The 21,749-nt window shown below is 41.5% G+C and overlaps 1 protein-coding gene across 1 annotated transcript; it reads left to right on the forward strand.

Annotated features, from left to right (window-relative positions):
- Positions 1 to 1,036: 1,036 nt before the first annotated feature.
- LOC139398037 (T-cell surface antigen CD2-like) lies at positions 1,037 to 20,817 on the forward strand. Its single transcript, XM_071144283.1, has 4 exons — positions 1,037 to 1,133; positions 19,682 to 20,002; positions 20,396 to 20,684; positions 20,811 to 20,817. The coding sequence occupies exons 1-4, from the start codon at positions 1,037 to 1,039 to the stop codon at positions 20,815 to 20,817; spliced, it is 714 nt and encodes a 237-aa protein (XP_071000384.1).
- The last annotated feature ends 932 nt before the right edge of the window (positions 20,818 to 21,749 follow it).

A 21,749-nucleotide genomic window follows, 5' to 3' on the forward strand; every position in this document is an offset into this window, starting at 1 on the left:
TAGAGGGACTGTCATGGTCTGGGGCGGTGTGTCATAGCATCATCGGACTGAGCTTGTTGTCATTGCAGGCAATCTCAACACTGTGCGTTAGAGGGAAAACATTGTCCTCCTTCCTGTGGTACCCGTCCTGCAGGCTCATCCTGACATGACCCTCCAGCATGACAATGCCACCAGCTATACTGCTCGTCCTGTGTGTGATTTCCTGCAAGACCGGAATGTCAGTGTTCTGCCATTGCCAGCGAAGAGCCCGGATCTCAATCCCATTGAGCACGTCTGGGACCTGTTGGATCGGAGGGTGAGGGCCAGGGCCATTCCCCCCCAGAACTTGCGGGTGCCTTGGTGGAAGAGTGGGGTAACATCTCACAGCAAGAACTGGCAAATCTGGTGCAGTCCATGAGGAGGAGATGCACTGCAGTACATAATGCAGCTGGTGGCCACACCAGATACTGACTGTTACTTTGATTCCCCCCCCCTTTTGTTCAGGGACACATTATTCAATTTTGTAGTCACATGTCTGTGGAACTTGTTCAGTTTATGTCAGTTGTTGAATCTTGTTATGTTCACACAAATATTTACACGTTAAGTTCGCTGAAAAAAAAATAAACGCAGTTGACAGTGAGAGGACGTTTTATTTTTTTGAGTTTATATACATATTCTATATGTCCCTAACTACAGTGGGGAGTACAAGTATTTGAAACACTGCCGATTTTGCATGTTTTCCTACTTACAAAGCCTGTAGAGGTCTGTAATTTGTATCATAGGTACACTTCAACTGTGAGAGACGGAATCTAAAACAAAAATCCAGAAAATCACATTGTAAGATTTAAGTAATTCATTTGCATTTTATTGCATGACATAAGTATTAGAACACCTACCAACCAGTAAGAATTCCAGCTTACACAGACCTTTTAGTTTTTCTTTAAGAAGCCGTCCTGTTCTCCACTCATTACCTGTTAACTTCACCTATTTGAACTCGTTACCTGTATAAAAGACAACTGTCCATACACTCAATCATATAGACTCCAACCTCTCCACAATGGCCAAGACCAGACAGCTTTGTGAGGACATCAGGGATAAAATTGTAGACCTGCACAAGGTTGGGATGTGCTACAGGACAATAGGCAAGCAGCTTGGTGAGAAGGCAACAATTGTTGGCGCAATTATTAGAAAATGGATGAAGTACAAGATGACGGTCAATCAAATCAAATCAATCAAATTTTTATTTGTCACATACACATGGTTAGCAGATGTTAATGCGAGTGTAGCGAAATGCTTGTGCTTCTAGTTCCGACAATGCAGTAATAACCAACAAGTAATCTAACTAACAATTCCAAAACTACTGTCTTGTACACAGTGTGAGGGGATAAAGAATATGTACATAAGGATATATGAATGAGTGATGGTACAGAGCAGCATAGGCAGATACAGTAGATGGTATCGAGTACAGTATATACATATGAGATGAGTATGTAAACAAAGTGGCATAGTTAAAGTGGCTAGTGATACATGTATTACATAAGGATACAGTCGATGATATAGAGTACAGTATATACGTATGAGATGAATAATGTAGGGTAAGTAACATTATATAAGGTAGCATTGTTTAAAGTGGCTAGTGATATATTTACATCATTTCCCATCAATTTCCCATCAATTCCCATTATTAAAGTGGCTGGAGTTGAGTCAGTGTCAGTGTGTTGGCAGCAGCCACTCAATGTTAGTGGTGGCTGTTTAACAGTCTGATAGCCTTGAGATAGAAGCTGTTTTTCAGTCTCTTGGTCCCAGCTTTGATGCACCTGTACTGACCTCGCCTTCTGGATGATAGCGGGGTGAACAGGCAGTGGCTCGGGTGGTTGATGTCCTTGATGATCTTTATGGCCTTCCTGTGACATCGGGTGGTGTAGGTGTCCTGGAGGGCAGGTAGTTTGCCCCCGGTGATGCGTTGTGCAGACCTCACTACCCTCTGGAGAGCCTTACGGTTGAGGGCGGAGCAGTTGCCGTACCAGGCGGTGATACAGCCCGCCAGGATGCTCTCGATTGTGCATCTGTAGAAGTTTGTGAGTGCTTTTGGTGACAAGCCAAATTTCTTCAGCCTCCTGAGGTTGAAGAGGCGCTGCTGCGCCTCCTTCACAATGCTGTCTGTGAGTGGACCAATTCAGTTTGTCTGTGATGTGTATGCCGAGGAACTTAAAACTTGCTACCCTCTCCACTACTGTTCCATCGATGTGGATAGGGGGGTGTTCCCTCTGCTGTTTCCTGAAGTCCACAATCATCTCCTTAGTTTTGTTGACGTTGAGTGTGAGGTTATTTTCCTGACACCACACTCCGAGGGCCCTCACCTCCTCCCTGTAGGCCGTCTCGTCGTTGTTGGTAATCAAGCCTACCACTGTTGTGTCGTCCGCAAACTTGATGATTGAGTTGGAGGCGTGCGTGGCCACGCAGTCGTGGGTGAACAGGGAGTACAGGAGAGGGCTCAGAACGCACCCTTGTGGGGCCCCAGTGTTGAGGATCAGCGGGGAGGAGATGTTGTTGCCTACCCTCACCACCTGGGGGCGGCCCGTCAGGAAGTCCAGTACCCAGTTGCACAGGGCGGGGTCGAGACCCAGGGTCTCGAGCTTGATGACGAGCTTGGAGGGTACTATGGTGTTGAATGCCGAGCTGTAGTCAATGAACAGCATTCTCACATAGGTATTCCTCTTGTCCAGATGGGTTAGGGCAGTGTGCAGTGTGGTTGAGATTGCATCGTCTGTGGACCTATTTGGGCGGTAAGCAAATTGGAGTGGGTCTAGGGTGTCAGGTAGGGTGGAGGTGATATGGTCCTTGACTAGTCTCTCAAAGCACTTCATGATGACGGAAGTGAGTGCTACGGGGCGGTAGTCGTTTAGCTCAGTTACCTTAGCTTTCTTTGGAACAGGAACAATGGTGGCCATCTTGAAGCATGTGGGAACAGCAGACTGGTATAGGGATTGATTGAATATGTCCGTAAACACACCGGCCAGCTGGTCTGCGCATGCTCTGAGGGCGCGGCTGGGGATGCCGTCTGGGCCTGCAGCCTTGCGAGGGTTAACACGTTTAAATGTCTTACTCACCTCGGCTGCAGTGAAGGAGAGACTGCAAGTTTTCGTTGCAGGCCGTGTCAGTGGCACTGTATTGTCCTCAAAGCGGGCAAAAAAGTTATTTAGTCTGCCTGGGAGCAGGACATCCTGGTCCGTGACTGGGCTGGATTTCTTCCTGTAGTCCGTGATTGACTGTCACCCCCGGTCTGGGGCTCCATGCAAGATCTCACCTTGTGGGGCATCAATGATCATGAGGAAGGTGAGGGATCAGCCCAGAACTACACAGCAGGACCTGGTCAATGACCTGAAAAGAGCTGGGACCACAGTCTCAAAGAAAACCATTAATAACACACTACGCCGTCATGGATTAAAATCCTGCAGCGCATGCAAGGTCCCTCTGCTCAAGCCAGCGCATGTCCAGGCCCGTCTGAAGTTTGCCAATGATCATCTGGATGATCCAGAGGAAGAATGGTAGAAGGTCATGTAGTCTGATGAGACAAAAATAGAGCTTTTTGGTCTAAACTCCACTTGCTGTGTTTGGAGGAAGAAGAAGGATGAGTACAACCCCAAGAACACCATCCCAACCGGGAAGCATGGAGGTGGAAACATAATTCTTTTGGGATGCTTTTCTGCAAAGGGGACAGGACGACTGCACCGTATTGAGGGGAGGATGGATGGGGCCATGTATCGCGAGATCTTGGCCAACAACCTCCTTCCCTCAGTAAGAGCATAGAAGATGGGTCGTGGCTGGGTCTTCCAGCATGACAACGACCCGGAACACACAGCCAGGGCAACTAAGGAGTAGCTCAGTAAGAAGCATCTCAAGGTCCTGGAGTGGCCTAGCCAGTCTCCAGACCTGAACCCAATAGAAGATCTTTGGAGGGAGCTGAAAGTCCGTATTGCCCAGCGACAGGCCCGAAACCTGAAGGATCTGGAGAAGGTTTGTATGGAGGAGTGGGCCAAAATCCCTGCTGCAGTGTGTGCAAACCTGGTCAAGAACTACAGGAAACGTATGATCTCTGTAATTGCAAACAAAGGTTTCTGTACCAAATATTAAGTTCTGCTTTTCTGATGTATCAAATACTTATGGCATGCAATAAAATGCAAATTAATTACTTAAAAATCATACAATGTGATTTTCTGGATTTTTGTTTTAGATTCCGTCTCACAGATGAAGTGTACCTATGCTAAAAATTACAGACCTCTACATTCTTTGTAAGTAGGAAAACTTGCAAAATCGGCAGTGTATCAAATACTTGTTCCCCCCACTGTTTTTAAACTATTTAAAATCATGCAGCTGGCTTTAGCCAGTATAAAAGATATTGCGGCCAGATCTGAAGTTATAGGTTGGTGCAACAAGTCATGCATGCGAAGAGCTTTTGTTCTCTTTTGACATACATGGTCAATTTTGACTAAGATTAATGTGTTTCTCTATTTTGTTATAGACCTACTGTTGTCACACCCTGATCTGTTTCACCTGTCTTTGTGATTGTCTCCACCCCCCTCCAGGTGTCTACCATCGTCCCCATTATCATTGTGTATTTATACCTGTATCTGTGTCTGTTGCCAGTTTGTCTTGTTTGTGAAGTTAACCAGCATTTATCTTCTCAGCTCCTGTTTTTCAGTCTCTCTTTTTCGCACTCTCCTGGTTTTGACCCTCGCCTGTCCCGTTTTTGTGTCCGCCTGCTTGACCACTCTACCTGCCACTGACCCTGAGCAGCCTGCTGACCTGCATTTTTGCCCCATCTCTGGATTACCGACTTCTGCCTGACGTCCTGTACCTTTGCCCCTGTTGCTGTAATAAACATTGTTACTTCGACAGGGTCTGCATCTGGGTCTTACCTAAATTCTGATAACTGTAGGTTCTGACAGTTACAATGTGGGAACATGTATTTTTGTGATGTTTATTGTTAACAGTGGTGGAAAAAGTACCAAATTATCATACCTTAATAGAAAATGACTCAAGTGAAAGTTACCCAGTAAAATACTGGAGTTAATATACTTAAGTATCAAAAGTAAATGTAATTGCTCAAATATACTATCAAAAGTGAAAGTATGAATATAAAAAAAATGACATATATTAAGCAACCAGAAGGCACAATTTTGTTTTTTTATGTATGGATAGCCAGGGGCACACTCCAACACTCAGACATAATTTACAAACAAAGTATGTGTTTAGAGTCAGCCAGATCAGAGGCAGTAGGGTTGACCAGGGATGTTCTCTTGAAGTGTGTGAATTTAACCATTTTCTGTCCTGCTAAGCTTTCAAAATGTAACAAGTACTTTTGGTTGTCAGGGAAAATGTAGAGTAAAATGTACATTTATGTAGTGAAGTAAAAAAATAAGTTGTCAAAATTATAAATGGTAAAGAAAACTACACATACCCCAAAAAATTACTTAAGTTGTATTTTTACACCACTGATTGTTAAAACATAGCCTAATAGTTTGTTTTTCGACTGTCAACTTAAGTCTTTGCTAGCTACAAAATATATTCTAAATGTGCATAGATCAGGCTTCAGACCAAGGCATAGCACCATCTCTGCATTATCACTGGTTTTAAATTATGTGGTAAATTGTTTGGATCCGTGTTAATTTCGCTAACAAAAATGACAAATATTCCCCAAACACCTATTCTTCAGTGGCAATTTATGAGACTATAGCCTAACTGGCTAAATAGACCCAGAAAATACTATAGGCTGAAATATTTTTCATTTCAGTTACTAAAACGAGATTTAACTAAATTATCTCTGCGACTAAACTCTCACTACTAAATGGACTGGACAATAGTTTTTGGAAAGATTGAAAGCTTTTCCGTGACTGCGCAGTGCAGTTCTGTTCAGCAGTGGGAAAGACACGCCTCAGCCTACATTAACTGGTGAGCAAACTATTAATCTGGGCAGACAGGCTCCACTCCGAATAGAGGCGATACATCGCGCAGATGGCTCTCTTTGCCTGGTTAAGAAACACAAGCTGCTATACGAAATTTAAAACAATAGCAGCATTGATATAAATAGTGAAACAATAGTTATCTTCATTGAGAATTTCTAGTCTCTGTCACGACTTCCACCAAAGGTGGCTCCTCTCCCTGTCCGGGCGGCGCTCGGCGGTCGTCGTCCTACTAGCTGCCACCGATCCATTTTCTTTTTCGTTTGGTTTTGTTCAGTTTTGTGTTCACCTGTGTCTAGTTTAGGCTAATCATTGGGGTATTTAATCTCACCCAACCCGCTAGGTTTTGTGCGGGATTGTTTGTGTTACCGTTGTTGGCTTGCTGTTTTCCACGTTAAGCTGGTTTATTTTCCCGGAACTATTTTTCCCGCAAGTTAGTTTAGTAGAGGAGTGTGTTCCTCCGTTTTCGACTAACTGCGTTCCTGTTTTATAGTGGCTGCTTTTGTGGTCCTGTACCTGTTTTGTTGGTGGACCAGTAAATAAAACGCCCTTCTTGAAATTATTGCTCTCCTGCGCCTGACTCCACACCCCACCTCTCATAGGGAGATACTGACAGTCTCGTTCAACCCTCTCACATTAGCCCACTGCATTTAATAGCCAGGTTCAGTATAGCCAATGAAGCGAAGTCTCCCTCTGTTCCTCATTACCATTCAAAAGATATGACCCATAATACCGGCATTACGTTTTTTTCTTTGTCGTGCATTGGCAGGCCTAAAACTAGCCTATTTGTGGGACGGACTGTTACCAATTAAGTTTAAACTACACCTTGCTCAGTCATGTTACCTCACTAGCTAGCTAGTTGAATAAAAAATGAAGTCTGCTCTATTCATGGGTTTTTCTATCTGCTACATTTGAGAATGTTTAGTAATTTAATGTGGCCCTGGTAAGGATAGGATAGGAAGAAACACTGTTGCTCTATTCATTGACTTATCTAAAGCGTTCAACACTGTCAATCACACTTCGCCAATTCAAAGGTTTTCCGAAATTGGCCTGGATCAGGCGTCATGTAGGCTACTAAAGATAACGTTAGTAGTTTTGTTAGCTATAGACTGAATCATTCTAGATGTAGACTAAACTTATTTTATGAATTGCTTTTTATATACACATTGGCCTACCTCGTTTTCCATTAAAAATAACCAGGCTGACAGGAAGGTTGTCAGTAGTTACCACAGCCAGAATTTATAAATTGGGCTACATTGTAAAACAAAATTGTCTCTGTATGCTGTACCTAGGAGCAGCAACGATTTTAGCATGTAAGTCTTGTTGGGGGGACAAAAAAAACAATACATTAATTGCACTATAAGGGTGACAAACGGTGCCCACAAACTGTTAGGGCCTACATAAAGCTGTCCCAACACCTTACCACTGCTACACCTGGCTTTCAGCGGATTCTTGTCTGGCAGCGAAACAGTTAATTCAGCCTCATTTACTGCCTTTTAAAAAAAAACATAGCTGATATGGCTGACTTGCTTAAACAAATGTGGTTTCTACTAACAATTGAGATGCAAACTATGGCATAATGAGACGACAAGCGGATAAGTGTCAATCTGTATTTCAATTAATACATTAATGAGCGAGTGACGATGGACGTAGTCAACATTACTATTTGTTCAGCACTTTTGAAATGTACAGAGACAGAATTCAGAACATGGGCCGTTCTTACAGTGTACTCCCTGTACACCAGGTAAGAACCGTAGGATAAATAGATGGGAAATATAAACAGACAATGAAAGCTCTTACAATATTCAATGATAACTTTTCTCTAATACAGGTTATAGGCAACATGCACACTATCAAGTTAAAACAGTAGGCAAAATTAAAAGTTGAAAATATACCTAAGTATTAGGGTGAGGCACATTGAACGGTATTAGTCTTTGTGTGTCAAAAAACACACATGTGACATAACACAATTTGACGCGTTAAATACGCTTTTAATTTGACACGTCAAATAACACAATTCTATTATAGAATGTTGTGTGTGCTGAATTTGTACGTGCAAGCCAAGCGCCACCACAACTGAAACGTTGGCAAACAAGCACACACACTTGACCACAAACAATGTGTTTACGACACCACTTTGGTGAAAATAGACCAAATGATGAGGCACATGGTCTCCTAAACTTAGTATTACTTTCTTAGCTACAGTATGCATATATCCCTGGCATATTACATCATTTATGCAGCAGCATATAAGACATTTTTGGATTCACCTTGATGTGCCTGGCGGTACGTCGCTGGCAAATTTTGTCATCAAAGAAAGAGAAAGATTTACAATTCTGAGTTAGAAGTTCAAAATGTATTTTCCAAGTCTGAGCTTGTTTTTTTTACATGTTCCCAGTTGTCTTGAACTCACTGAAGTCTAAGATTTCCTAGTTCCAAGTTTCCAGATGTTTTGAACGCTTCAGAATTCATGCTGGATTAACAGCATGGCCAATGTTTTCAAAATTTTCTGGCCCATGGTGTTGAATGTGTATCTATTTAAGCTTGGAAAAGAGACCCTTAAACCTAGACTTGGACCGGACACCCACTCCACTGAATAGCAGACTAGTGATTGCATTGCAACACTTGCAGTTAGCCACTGATTCCTTCCAAAGCACTCCTTGTTGAATTTGCGATTTCCAACTTGATGTGTAATGTTTATGTCCGATGAGCACCAATACATTTTATCTATAATTTATCTTCATATGACAAGGATTGAAAAGGATTTGCCAGTAAATTGTCTACTTGATTTTTTGATGATGACTGCTAGCAAAGATTTTGAATGTACGATGTTGGACATGATCATTCCAATCCAAGCTACTGTTGATATTAGAGGTTGATCGATTCATCGGAATGGCCGATTAATTAGGGCCGATTTCAAGTTTTCATAACAATCGGAAATCGGTATTTTTGGACACTGATTTGTCCGATAAAAAAAAAAAAAATTGTAACCTTTTTTTTACACCTTTATTTAACTAGGCAAGTTAGTTAAGAACACATTCTTATGTTCAATGACGGCCTAGGAACGATGGGTTAACTGTCTTGTTCAGGGGCAGAACGACATTTTTACCTTGTCAGCTCGGGGATTCAATCTTGCTACCTTACAGTTAAATAGTCCAACGCTCTAACCACATGCCTCTCATTGCACTCCGCGAGGAGCCTGCCTGTTAAACGAATGCAGTAAGAAGCCACGGTAAGTTGTTAGCTAGCATTAAACTTATCTTATAAAAGACAATCAATCAATCATAATCACTAGTTAACTACACATGGTTGATGATATTACTAGTTTATCTAGCGTTGCATTTAATCGATGTGGTGCGCATTCGTGGAAAAAGGACTCGTTGCTCCAACGTGTACCTAACCATAAACATCAGTGCCTTTCTTAAAATCAATACACAGAAGTATATATGTTTAATCCTGCATATTTAGCTAAATGAAATCCAGGTTAAGCAGGCAATATTAACCAGGTGAAATTGTGTCACTTCTCTTGCATTCATTGCACGCAGTCAGGGTATTTGCAACGGTTTGAGCCACCTGGCTTGCCAGAATTTTACGTAATTATGACAGAACATTGAAGGTTGTACAATGTAACAGCAATATCTAGACTTAGGGATGCCATCCGTTAGATAAAATACGTAACGGTTCTGTATTTCAATGATATAATACACTTTTTGTTTTTGAAATTATCGTTTCCGGATTCGACCATATTAATGACCAAAGGCTCGTCGTTCGGTGTGTTATTATGTCATAATTAAGTCTGTGATTTGATATTTGATAGAGAAGTCTGACTGAGCGATGGTAGGCAGCAGCAAGCTCTTAAGCATTCATTCAAACAGCACTTTCGTGCGTTTTGCCAGCAGCGCTTCACTGTGCTTCAAGCATTGCGCTGTTTATGACTTCAAGCCTATCAACTCCCGAGATTAGGCTGGTGTAACCGATGTGAAATGGCTAGCTAGTTAGCGGGGTGCGTGCTAATAGCGTTTCAATTGATGACGTCACTCGCTCTGAGACTTGGAGTAGTTGTTCCCCTTGCTCTGCAAGGGCCGCGGCTTTGTGGAGCGATGGGTAACGATGCTTTGAGGGTGGCTGTTGTCGATGTGTTCCTGGTTCGAGCCCAGGTAGGAGCGAGGAGAGGGACGGAAGCTATACTGTTACACTGGCACTACTAAAGTGCCTATAAGAACATCCAATAGTCAAAGGTATTTGGAATACAAATGGTATAGAGAGAAATAGTCCTATAAATACTATATTAACTACAACCTAAAACCTCTTACCTTGGAATATTCAAGCCTCATATTAAAAGGAACCACCAGCTTTCATATGTTCTCATGTTCTGAGCAAGGAACTTAAACTTAAACTTAGCTTTTTTACATGGCACATATTGCACTTTTACTTTCTTCTCCAACTTTGTTTTTGCATTATTTAAACCAAATTGAACATGTTTCATTATTTATTTGAGGCTAAATGGATTTTTATTGATGTATTCTATTAAGTTAAAATAAGGTGTTCATTCAGTATTGTTGTCATTGTCATTATTTCAAATAAATAAATAAAAATTGTCCGATTAAACGGTATCGGCTTTTTTGGTCCTCCAATAAATCGGTGTCGGTGTTGAAAAATCATAATCGGTCGACCTCTAGTAGATAACTTGATTTGACATAATTTTATCCGGGGCCAATGATCTTGAGCCTTCTTGGAAGGGCACTTCTAATCTATGGCAGGACCCAAAGGGCTCACATTCTTGATGTCTACCCTTACTAAAGGCGGGTGACGTAGTGTCCCCATGAGTGACAGAACACTGAGCCAATCACGGTGCAATGTTGAGCTAAACATGGTGCAATGCTCCTATTTTCTGCTGGCCTGCCCCACCACCACAGAAAGCATTGAGCTAGGCTTAAACACCTGCATTTTGGAGCTGCCTGTTTGTATGCGACTTTATTAACTTAATGATATGTATTTTTTTACATTGTTTGCAAACTGATGTGACACGTATTAATGCCAAAATAACATGCAAAACAGGCAAGCATCCCCAAGTAAAAATAAATAAATATGTATATATATTTCTTTTTGCTTAAAATATGGGGCTCTGCCCTGAATGATGGGCCACCACTGCCTAGGAGAGCATTGTGACAGACAAATTAATCCACTTGTCACAGTGAGTGTTGGGGTTAACGTGTGGAATCCCAAGCAAACGGTTGTATTCACTTGACGAAACAGAGTGATGTGGGCTGAAAATGGGGGACTTGTCAATTAAGAAAAACCTGCTTTTTTCAAAATGTTTCTATGACATAAAGTCAAAGTTTACATACACTTAGGTTGGAGTCATTAAAACTCACTATTCAACCACTACAAATGTCTTGTTAACGAACTATAGTTTTGGCAAGTCAGTTAGGACATCTACTTTGTGCATGACACAAGTAATTTATTCAACAATTGTTTATAGACAGATTATTTCACTTTTAACTGACTGTATCACAATTCCAGTGGGTCAAAAGTTTACATAGACTAAGTTGACTGTGCCTTCAAACAGCTTGGAAAATTCCAGAAAAGTATGTCATGGCGTTAGAAGCTTCTGATAGGCTAATTGACATACTTTGAGTCAATTGGAGGTGTACCTATGGATGTATTTGAAGGCCTACCTTCAAACTCTGTGCCTCTTTGCTTGACATTATGGGAAAATCAAATGAAATCAGCCAAGACCTCAGAAAACACATTTTAGACCTCCACAAGTCTGATTCCTCCTTGGGAGCCATTTCCAAACACCTGACGGTACCACATTTATCTGTACAAACAATATGGGACCACGCAGCCATTATACCACTCAAGAAGGAAACACATTCTGTCTCCTAGAAATACTTTGGTACGAAAAGTGCAAATCAATCCCAGAAAACCTTGTACCTGTTTCCTCCAGCATCTTCACAACAGTATCTATATCCACAGTAAAATGAGTCGTATATCGACATGACCTGAAAGGCTGCTCAGCAAGGAAGAAGCCACTGCTCCAAAAATGCCAGACTACGGTTTGCAACTGCACATGGGGACAAATACTGTACCTTTTGGAGAAATGTCCTCTGGTCTGATGAAACAACAATAGAACTGTTTTGCCATAATGACTATCGTTATGTTTGGAGGAAAAAGGGGAGTATTACAAGCCAAAGAACACCATCCCAACCGTGAACCACAGGGGTGGCAGCATCATGTTGTGGGGGTGCTTTGCTGCAGGAGGGACTGGTGCACTTCACAAAATAGATGCCATCATGAGGGTGAAAATTATGTGGATATAGTGAAGCAACATCTCAAGACATCAGTCAGGAAGTTAAAGCTTGGTCGCAAATGGGTCTTCCAAATGGACAATGACCCCAAGCATACTTCCAAAGTTGTGGCAAAATGGCTTAAGGACAACAAAGTCAAGGTATTGGAGTGGCAATCACAATTCCCTGATCTCAATCCTATAGAAAATGTGTGGGCAGAACTGAAAAAGCGTGTGCGAGCAAGGATGCAGACAAACCTGACTCAGTTACACCAGCTCTGTCAGGAGTAATGGGCCAAAATTCACCCAACCTATTGTGGGAAGCTTGTGGACGGCTACCCGAAACGTTTGACCCAAGATAAACAATTCAAAGGCAATGCTACCAAATACTAAATGAGTGTATATAAACTTCTGACTCACTGGGAATGTGATGAAATAAATAAAGCTGAAATAAATAATTCTCTCAACTATTATTCTGACATTTTCACATTCTTAAAATAAAGTGCTGATCCTAACTGACCTAAAACATGGGAATTCTTACTAGGATTAAATATCAGAAATTGTGAAAAACTGAGATTAAATGTATTTGGCTAAGGTTTAAGTAAACTTCCGACTTCAACTGTATGTTTAAACACAATCGATGTGGCGACGCCGCCACACCAGATTGAAAACTACTTGGGCATGCTGTCTCACCACACATTTTCCTGCAGCTCTGGTTTATAATCTACCTGACAGAGGACACAGTGTTGTCTGATATTGTTAAATCGTGTTTCCTTGATATTACGAAAGGTGTCCCACAGGGGTTGATTTTAGATTCTTTCATTTTACCGGTTATGTAAATCATATTTGTCTATCTGCAAAAAAATAACATACGCCTGTATGCAGATGACAATTTTGTGCATGCTATTGCCCCCACTGTTAACCAGACTTTTTCAGAGCTGCGATCTGCCTTTGTTGAACTGAAATTAACACTTTTTGAATTTAACACCAAGTTCATGATGTTTTCCAATTCACCTAAAAATGTATCTTATGATATATGCGTATGTACATTGGATAGTGCCCGTGTTGATCGTGTCTCGCTTATAAATATCTGGGCATCTGTATTGCCAAAACGTTATATTTTAAAAAGAATATGGATGAGTTAGTTAAGAAGTTGAGAATAAAAATGGGCTTCTTTTTTGTAATAGATCATGCCTCTCCTTGAACAGCAGAAGGCAGATAATTCAGTCAACTTTCCTGCAATTACTAGACTACGGTGACACCGTTTATATGAATGCAACTACCACTACACTGAAACCATTAGATGCAGTTTAGAATAGCACACTTCGCTGTATTACGGGTGACGGGTTCATTACAAATCATTACATTCCATATCAGAAAGTAGGCTGGCCCTCACCTAAGTCTTGTAGATCAATACACTGCTCTCTTTGTTTATAAAGCCCTCTTGTGCAAACTTCTGTCATACCTTACCTCATTGTTCAATTACAGACCTATTTACCAGACCTCGATGCTATTTTTATTTGACCTTTATTTAACTAGGCAAGTCAGTTAAGAAGAAATTCTTATTTACAATAACGGCCTACAGTACTAGAAGGCAAAAGGCCTCTTGCCGGGACTGGGGCTGGGATAAATAAATAAATTAAAATTAAACATACAAATATAGGACAAAACACACATCATGACAAGAGATATCACAACACTAAATAAAGAGAGATGTTAGACAACCACATAGCATAGTAGCAACACAAAATGACAACTACATGGTAGCAACACAACATGTTAGCAGCACAAAACATGGTACAAACATTATTGGGCACAGACAACAGCACAAAGGGCAAGAAGGTAGAGACAACAATACATCACAAGAAGCAGAAGAAAATCTAGCCGCTCGAGAGCACCCTTTCCTGCCCTTATCTATAAGTTACGTATCCTAATGTCCTATAGATGTCCCATTGATCACTAAAGAATTAGGTAAATCTGCATGAAATAAATTTGCGCCCCATGTATGGAATGATCTGCAGAGCTCTCTGCACCATGATGCTCTGGTGCCTTTGTATACCTTTAATTCAAATCAAATTGTGTTGGTCACATACACATGGTTAGCAGATGTTATTGCGAGTGTAGCAAAATGCTTAAGCTTCTAGATTCAACAGTGCAGCAGTATCTAACAGGTAATATCTAAAGTAATTAAACTAGTGTACCATTTATTAAAGTGGCAATACAGTGCCCCTGACACGGCACAATACCAAAACCTGCAGACTCTCCTTCACTGCAGCCGACGTGAGTAAAACATTTGAACGTGTTAACCCTCGCAAGGCTGCAGGCCCAGACGGCATCCCCAGCTGCGTCCTCAGAGCATGCGCAGACCAGCTGGCTGGTGTGTTTACGGACATATTCAATCAATCCTTATCCCAGTCTGCTGTCCCCTCATGCTTCAAGAGGGCCACCATTGTTCCTGTTCCCAAGAAAGCTAAGGTAACTGAGCTAAATGACTACTGCCCCGTAGCACTCACTTCCGTCATCATGAAGTGCTTTGAGAGACTAGTCAAGGCCCATTTCACCTCCACCCTACCTGAAACCCTAGACCCACTCAAATTTGCTTACCGCCCCAATAGGTCCACAGTCGACGCAATCGCAACAACACTGCACACGGCCCAACCCATCTGGACAAGAGGAATAACTACGTGAGAATGCTGTTCATCGACTACAGCTCAGCATTTAACACCATAGTACCCTCCAAACTCGTCATCAAGCTCGAGACCCTGGGTCTCGACCCCGCCCTGTGCAACTGGGTACTGGAGTTCCTGACGGGCCGCCCCCAGGTGGTGAGAGTAGGTGACAACATCTCCACCCCGCTGATCCTCAACACTGGGGCTCCACAAGGGTGCATTCTGAGCCCTCTCCTGTACTCCCTGTGCACCCACGACTGCGTGGCCATGCACGCCTCCAACTAAATCATCAAGTTTGTCTGTCCCAGCTTTGATGCACCTGTACTGACCTCACCTTATGGATGGAAGCAGGGTGAACAGGCAGTGGCTCGGTTGGTTATTGTCCTTGATGATCTTTTTTGCCTCCCTGTGACATCAGGTGTCCTGGAGGGCAGGTCGTTTGCCCCCCGGTGATGCGTTGTGCAGACCGCACCACCCTCTGGAGAGCCCTGCGGTTGTGGGCGGTGCAATTGCCGTACCAGGCGGTGATACAGCCCAACAGGATGCTCTCAATTGTGAACCTGTAAAAGTTAGTGAGGGTTTTCGGTGACAAGCCAAATTATTTCAGCCTCCTGAGGTTGAAAAAGCACTTTTGTGCCTTCAGGTTGTACATTTTGTATAATTTGTGTACATGCATACATCTCTTGCAAAATAGGTTTTTTGATAGGTTTTGATTTCAATGTGATTTCCCATGAAGATACAAAAAAATAAAGTAATAAAGGATTGTGATTTTTTTTTTACAATGATGGCATTTCTCAGACTATCTCAGCAGATGCTTCTTCTGCTGTTAATGGCACATTAACAGCAGAAGAAGAATCTGCTGAGAGTCTTTATTTCCATGTGAACTTAATTTCAGTGTGTACACTTAAAAAAAAGGTGCTGTCTAGAAGAACCGTTTTCGGTTTCAGGTAACCCTTTTGGGTTCCAAGTGGAACCCTTACCCCAGGAGGCTCTACATTAGAACCCAAAATGGTTCTCCTATGAGTGTGCGCAAACATATTAATAGAACTACCAGTCCTGCCATTTCTTTCCTATCCGTCAATATCACATCAGACCTTTACAGTTTCTCGATTGCTAAGACACTTTTAATGACAATTATCTACATCATAACCTAATGAGCAAAACAGTATTATTCCTTGCAAAACTGTAAAGGCTTTCTCACCAAATAATAAGCAATTTTTTGCAAAACAGTAAACACAAATCTCAACAGGCAAGATTCAGTTGAGTAAATCAGGTCAAACAAAATTAAAACATTTGGTCACAGCTGATACAAATGACTCCAATTAATGTGAACCTTGTCTACACGCGTGCAAAACTGTTTTGCACAATTGTTCAATCAGCAATCCGTCCTTATTCATGCGTTAAAGAGGTCACTCACCTCTGAATTGCTGTTTGCAAGAATGGACTGAGGAAGAGGAGAGGTATAAGGATACAAGGATATTTATTTCTTCTCTGCATTGTAAGGGAAAACAGTGTGATGTTGATGAAAACGTGGCCTGATCGACAAGAACGAATGGAGATGAATGTGGTATATACTGTATTGATGTTGTTGAATGTATTTGTTTTTGCAGTGATTTGTTAGCTTGGTGTATTTGATTTTGAATCTCTGTATATACTGTACAGCATCATTGAATTTGAAGGACAACATGGAAAAAGGTCATAAAATATTCGAGTCTGGATATTCATGTTCTTAAGTGACATTCTTTCTGCATTGGTCATTTTTGGTCAAATTATTTGAGGGAAAAAGAATACAGCCCATGCTGTTGTATGTTTAGTTGTATTTTATAGTATAATTATAGTATCAACAAATGTCACCGAAATATAAAAGAGGGTTAACCATGTAAGGGTATGTTGATAGTTAGCATTTATTGCGCCATTGTGTGACGAGTGAGTGAACTTTTCATTAGATAAGTAATACGTTTTGAGGTTGAGGTTGTTGATTTTATTTCAAATAGTTCATGTTTTGAGTCTTAATCAGCAGCGACCCGTCATTCAGGAGCCCGCATATTTTTTGCAAAAAAATAAATCTGTATACATCTATATTTTTCTTTTGGGGGTTGCCTTTTTTGCATATTTTTGTATTAATACGTGTCACATCAGTTTGCAAACTGTGTAAAAAATGTATATATTTGAGTTAATAAAGTTACGTACAAATAGGAATCTCCAAAATGCATGTGTTTCAGCCTAGCTCAGTGCTTTCTTTGGTGGTGGGGCAGGCCAGCAGAAAATAGGAGCATTTGACCATGATTGGCTCAGAATTGCACCATGATTGGCTCAGTGTTCTGTCACTCATGGGGACACTACATCACCCACCGTTAGTAAGAGTAGACATCAAGAATGTGAGCCATTTGGGTCCTGCCATAGACTTAGATTACAAGTCCCCTTCCAGAAGGCTCAAGGTCATTGGTCACAGATAAAAGGACATCAAATCAAGTTATATCAACAGTGGCTTGGATTGGACTGATCATGTCAACATCTTACTTTCAAAATCTTAGCTAGCAGTCATCATAAATCAAGTAGACATTCTGTCAAATCCTATTTAATTCTTGTCATATGAAGAGAAATAATGAAGATAAATTATAGATAAAACATATCGGTGCTCATTGGCTATTGGACAAAGATTACATTTGGAAATCCCAAATTCAACAATGTGTCACGCCCTGATCTGGTTCACCTGTTTTTGTGATTGTCTCCACCCACCTCAAGGTGTCACCCGTTTTCCCCATTAGTCCCTGGGTATTTATTCCGATGTTCCCTGTTTGTCTGTTGCCAGTTCGTCTTGTCAACCAGCGTGGTTTTCTTTGCTCCTGCTTTTATCTAATCGCTGTAACGGCTGTTGGTGTAAGTGAGGACCAAGGTGCAGTGTGGTAAGAGTTCATCATTTTAATGGTAAAACTGAACACTATCAAACAAGCAACAAAAGAACCGAAACAGCTCTGTCAGGTGCAACACACACTAAACAGAAAATAACTACCCACAAACACAGGTGGGAACAGGCTACCTAAGTATGGTTCTCAATCAGAGACAACGATTGACAGCTGCCTCTGATTGGGAACCATACCAGGCCATACACAGAAATACAACACACAGAACAAAACAAGAATGAAAAACATAGAATGCCCACCCCAACTCACGCCCTGACCAAACCAAAATAGAGACGTAAAACAGGAACTAAGGTCAGGATGTGACAATCGCTCTTTTGCTAGTCCTCCCGTTTTTGACCGTTGACTCTGAGCCTGCCTGCCACTCTGTACCTCGTTAGGATATTTTGCCTGTCTGTGACCATTCTCTGGCCTGCCCCTTGGATTATAGTAAATATCAGACTTGAACCATCTGCCTCCCGTGTATGCATCGGTTTCACCCTGTGCCCTTATACAATGAGTCGTTTGGAAGGAATCAGTGGTGCAGTGCAATGCAACCGATAACATTAGCCTGCTATTCAATGGAGTGGCTGATAAAAAAAAAAAAATCTTATTGAGTTCCCACCATAAATCCAGAGAATGCCAGACTGATGATGAAACCACCGAGCCACATTCATGTTTCAGTGAGCACATCACAAGCCAAGGAGTCCAAAAATGTCTTGTATGCTGCTGCATAAATTGTAATATGCAAGGGAGATGGCTACAGTATACAAAGTAATAAGGTGTTCACCCTAATAATTTGGTCTATTTTCACCTCTTCATTTTGCTTAAGGTTACTGTTCTGACCTGATGGTGCTGCACATGTAGCCTGTAACCTGTTTTTGAGATGTCAATCTAATGTTGTAGGATGTTTCATTGTCTTTATGCCCCTTTATTTATCCTACAGTTCTTACTTGGTGTACAGGGTAAATACTGTAAGTGCAGCCCATTGTTAGGAATTGTTGCTGTACATTTCAAAAGTGCTGAACAGTTATATTGACTATGTCCGTCGTCGCTCGCTCTTTGTCTATTGATATTATGGAATGCCTCTTATCCATTATCGTTCCCTTATGTCGTAGTTTGTGCATCTCAATTGTCAATAGAAACCACATTTGTTTAGGGAAGTTAGCCATACCAGCTATGTTTTTTTAAAAGGCAGTAAAGCAGGCTGAATTGTTTCGCTGATAGCCAGGTGTAGCAATGCTAAGGATTCAATCCATGGTGCTGAAAAGAGAGCTCTGCTGATGGGACAGCTTTATGTAGGCCCTAATAGTTTGTGTGCCCCACTTGTTGCCATTTATAGTGCCATTAATGTATTGTGTACATTAGGGTCTTTGCTGTCATGCATAAAAAAAATTGCCCCACCAAAGACTGCCGCTGGTCTTAATGCTTTATTGCAAATTACGTTTTGGCCAGCGTTGTCATGTCTACTCCTGCACTGGCATCACCGGAATACTAATCAGCGGTCCTGGCAACTCATTACGCACACCTGCGCCTCATTAGGCACACCTGGGACTTCATCACCTCCCTGACTACATCCCCTGTATATTGCACTGTTGTCATCACTCACCAGGCAATATTGTTCATGTTTCCATATTTTTAAGCTTCTCTTTGTATTGTTCCATGTGCTTTGTTAAACTAACTGCATTTGCTTCCGGACTCCCTGTGTCTACGTTACAAACGTGTTTCAGCTTGGGGCTGCATGTACATTTTTTTTTTTAGGAAAAGTGACTTCTGTTTGGACATTCTCAAGCAATCGAGAAACTAAGTTGCGACAGTATGTTAGAGAACTATGATATTTAAGTCAATGCTTTGATGTTGGGTGTCTCTTTCTCTCCACAGTACTCTGCTCAGCCCAGCATTCAGAACAGCCAGAGACTCGGCAGGTGAATGGCATCGTGGGAACGTTTTTCTATTTTCCAGAAAGGGTGTTGACATCTGGCAATTTACTTTATGGAGACCTTGGCAATATTGCACAGGTGTACCCTGGTAAACAAAGTAATACAAACCTTGAGAAGAGATTTAAAAACCGCCTTCACTGGAACAATGTTACTGGAGTCTTCACTTTGTCAGACCTACAAATAGATGATTCTGGGGTTTATACTGTGGAGAATGGAGATGCTGAAGAGAAGATGACACATACATTTCAGCTGACTGTGTACTGTAAGTGTGTGTGTGCTGTAAATTACAAAATCATTACAGCTGCAATCAGCAGTAGAAACAATACTAAAGTGGTCGCTTTATTGGTTTGGTTAAAAAGCTGAGGGCCTGGAGAAATGTAACCACTCCCAAACTCATAGAGCTATGGATGCAAGGCCTGATCAGCCGTTATATAGAAAGTATAGTTTTAACCATGTTATGAGACCATAGCTTTTGTTTGCAATTTCTTTGTTTACAAACACTGACAAACATCAAGCTCATGTGGCGTTAAGTTGTATTCATCAAGACTCAATGATTCCATATCATTAATTTATATGTCCAAAAAATTATGTAACTGCTCTTTGCCACTTTAAAGAAATTCCATTTCACTAATTCATATTTCATTTTGCCTTCCAGATGTTCTGTCCAAACCTCAGGTGACTGTTCATGATAACATCTCCTGTAGTGTTGTGTGTTCTGTGGAAAACGGGAGAGAGGTGACCCTGTCCTGGTACAAAGGAGGGGAGATACTCAACCAGACCAGCAGCCCTGACCACAACATCACCCTCTCTATACCTCTGAAGGTGGATGAACAGAACAGAGACTCTTACAGATGTGAGGCTGCCAACCCAGTCAGCAAGGAGACAGCTGTTGTTCCACATTCCTGTATAGAGAGTGATCCCTTCAAGGTGACAGGTAAACACATGTACAATGTTATATTGCAGACATCCAGACAATACCAACTTCTATATGAAACAATAAGTATGGTAGAGCTCATTTTATGAAACGCAATGTTTTAATTAAAATATTGTTTTCTGTCTTTTTACATTAGATGGTGATGAGAGGACTCGAGATTGTCTTATTATTGCTGTAATCTGCGTTTTGGTGACTTCAGGATTTGTTGGACTTGGAATATATCTTACATGGAGATGCATACGCTCACGTGCAGGTATTTAGCTTTTAATGGGGTGAGGTCATTCTCCTTGTCAAATTCAAAACATCTTGTGCACAACCTTTTTTAATTACCATTTGATAGTGTTTTATAAATGTAGGAAATGTTTGCCTGAACAACAGATACGCCACTTCATTTGACCTGTATCTTCCTCTGCTTGGTCAGACAGTTGCATTGTCTCAGACCACTTCTCTAAATGTTGAAAAAAGCAGAAGGCACACACAAGCACAGTCTGACAATTATTTTATAGGTTCTCTGGTGCCAAAACCACTGCTAGTACAGGCACCCATAGTAACATGATTCTTTAGTGTTTGTAGAACCTGTCTTGGGGATGAACATGTGTGCATATCTGTTAGTTACTCCCACCCACACTGTATATTTAATTTACTTTATTTGCCTTTATGGATTCACCTGAACGAGAGCAAGATGACATTCAGTATGCAGAGAACTCACAGAAAACCAGCAGAAAACCAGGTTGGTAATAATTCTACAGGCTGTTAAACATAAGAGATGTAATACAGCTGCTTTATCAGCCCTCTTGTCTACAACTGTTGGCTTTATCTCTGTGTCAGTGGGTTAATGTGGTATTGAGTTGCACAGACCACCTGAGTTTGATAACCGGCCTGATGTCACTGCAATCAGTTTTGCCCAAATTAAATGGTTGGGTTGCACAATGATAAGCCACACTGCATATTGTACATACAGTACCAGTCAAACGTTTGGACACACCTACCCATTCAACCGGTCTCACAAATGCAGACCACATGTAACCATACCAACCAGGACCTCCATATCCGGCTTCTTCACCTGTGGGTCGTC

This window comes from Oncorhynchus clarkii, unplaced genomic scaffold (assembly GCF_045791955.1).
Source record: "Oncorhynchus clarkii lewisi isolate Uvic-CL-2024 unplaced genomic scaffold, UVic_Ocla_1.0 unplaced_contig_4861_pilon_pilon, whole genome shotgun sequence".
NCBI classification, from domain to species: domain Eukaryota; kingdom Metazoa; phylum Chordata; class Actinopteri; order Salmoniformes; family Salmonidae; genus Oncorhynchus; species Oncorhynchus clarkii.

Bases quoted from the DNA above. Each gene is read 5' to 3' on its own strand.
- LOC139398037 (XM_071144283.1), top strand. From the start codon at position 1,037: ATGGCCAAGACCAGACAGCTTTGTGAGGACATCAGGGATAAAATTGTA. The intron at 1,134-19,681 runs GTGAGAAGGCAA...TTCTCTCCACAG, and splicing joins GACAATAGGCAAGCAGCTTG to TACTCTGCTCAGCCCAGCAT. The intron at 20,003-20,395 runs GTAAGTGTGTGT...TTTGCCTTCCAG, and splicing joins ATTTCAGCTGACTGTGTACT to ATGTTCTGTCCAAACCTCAG.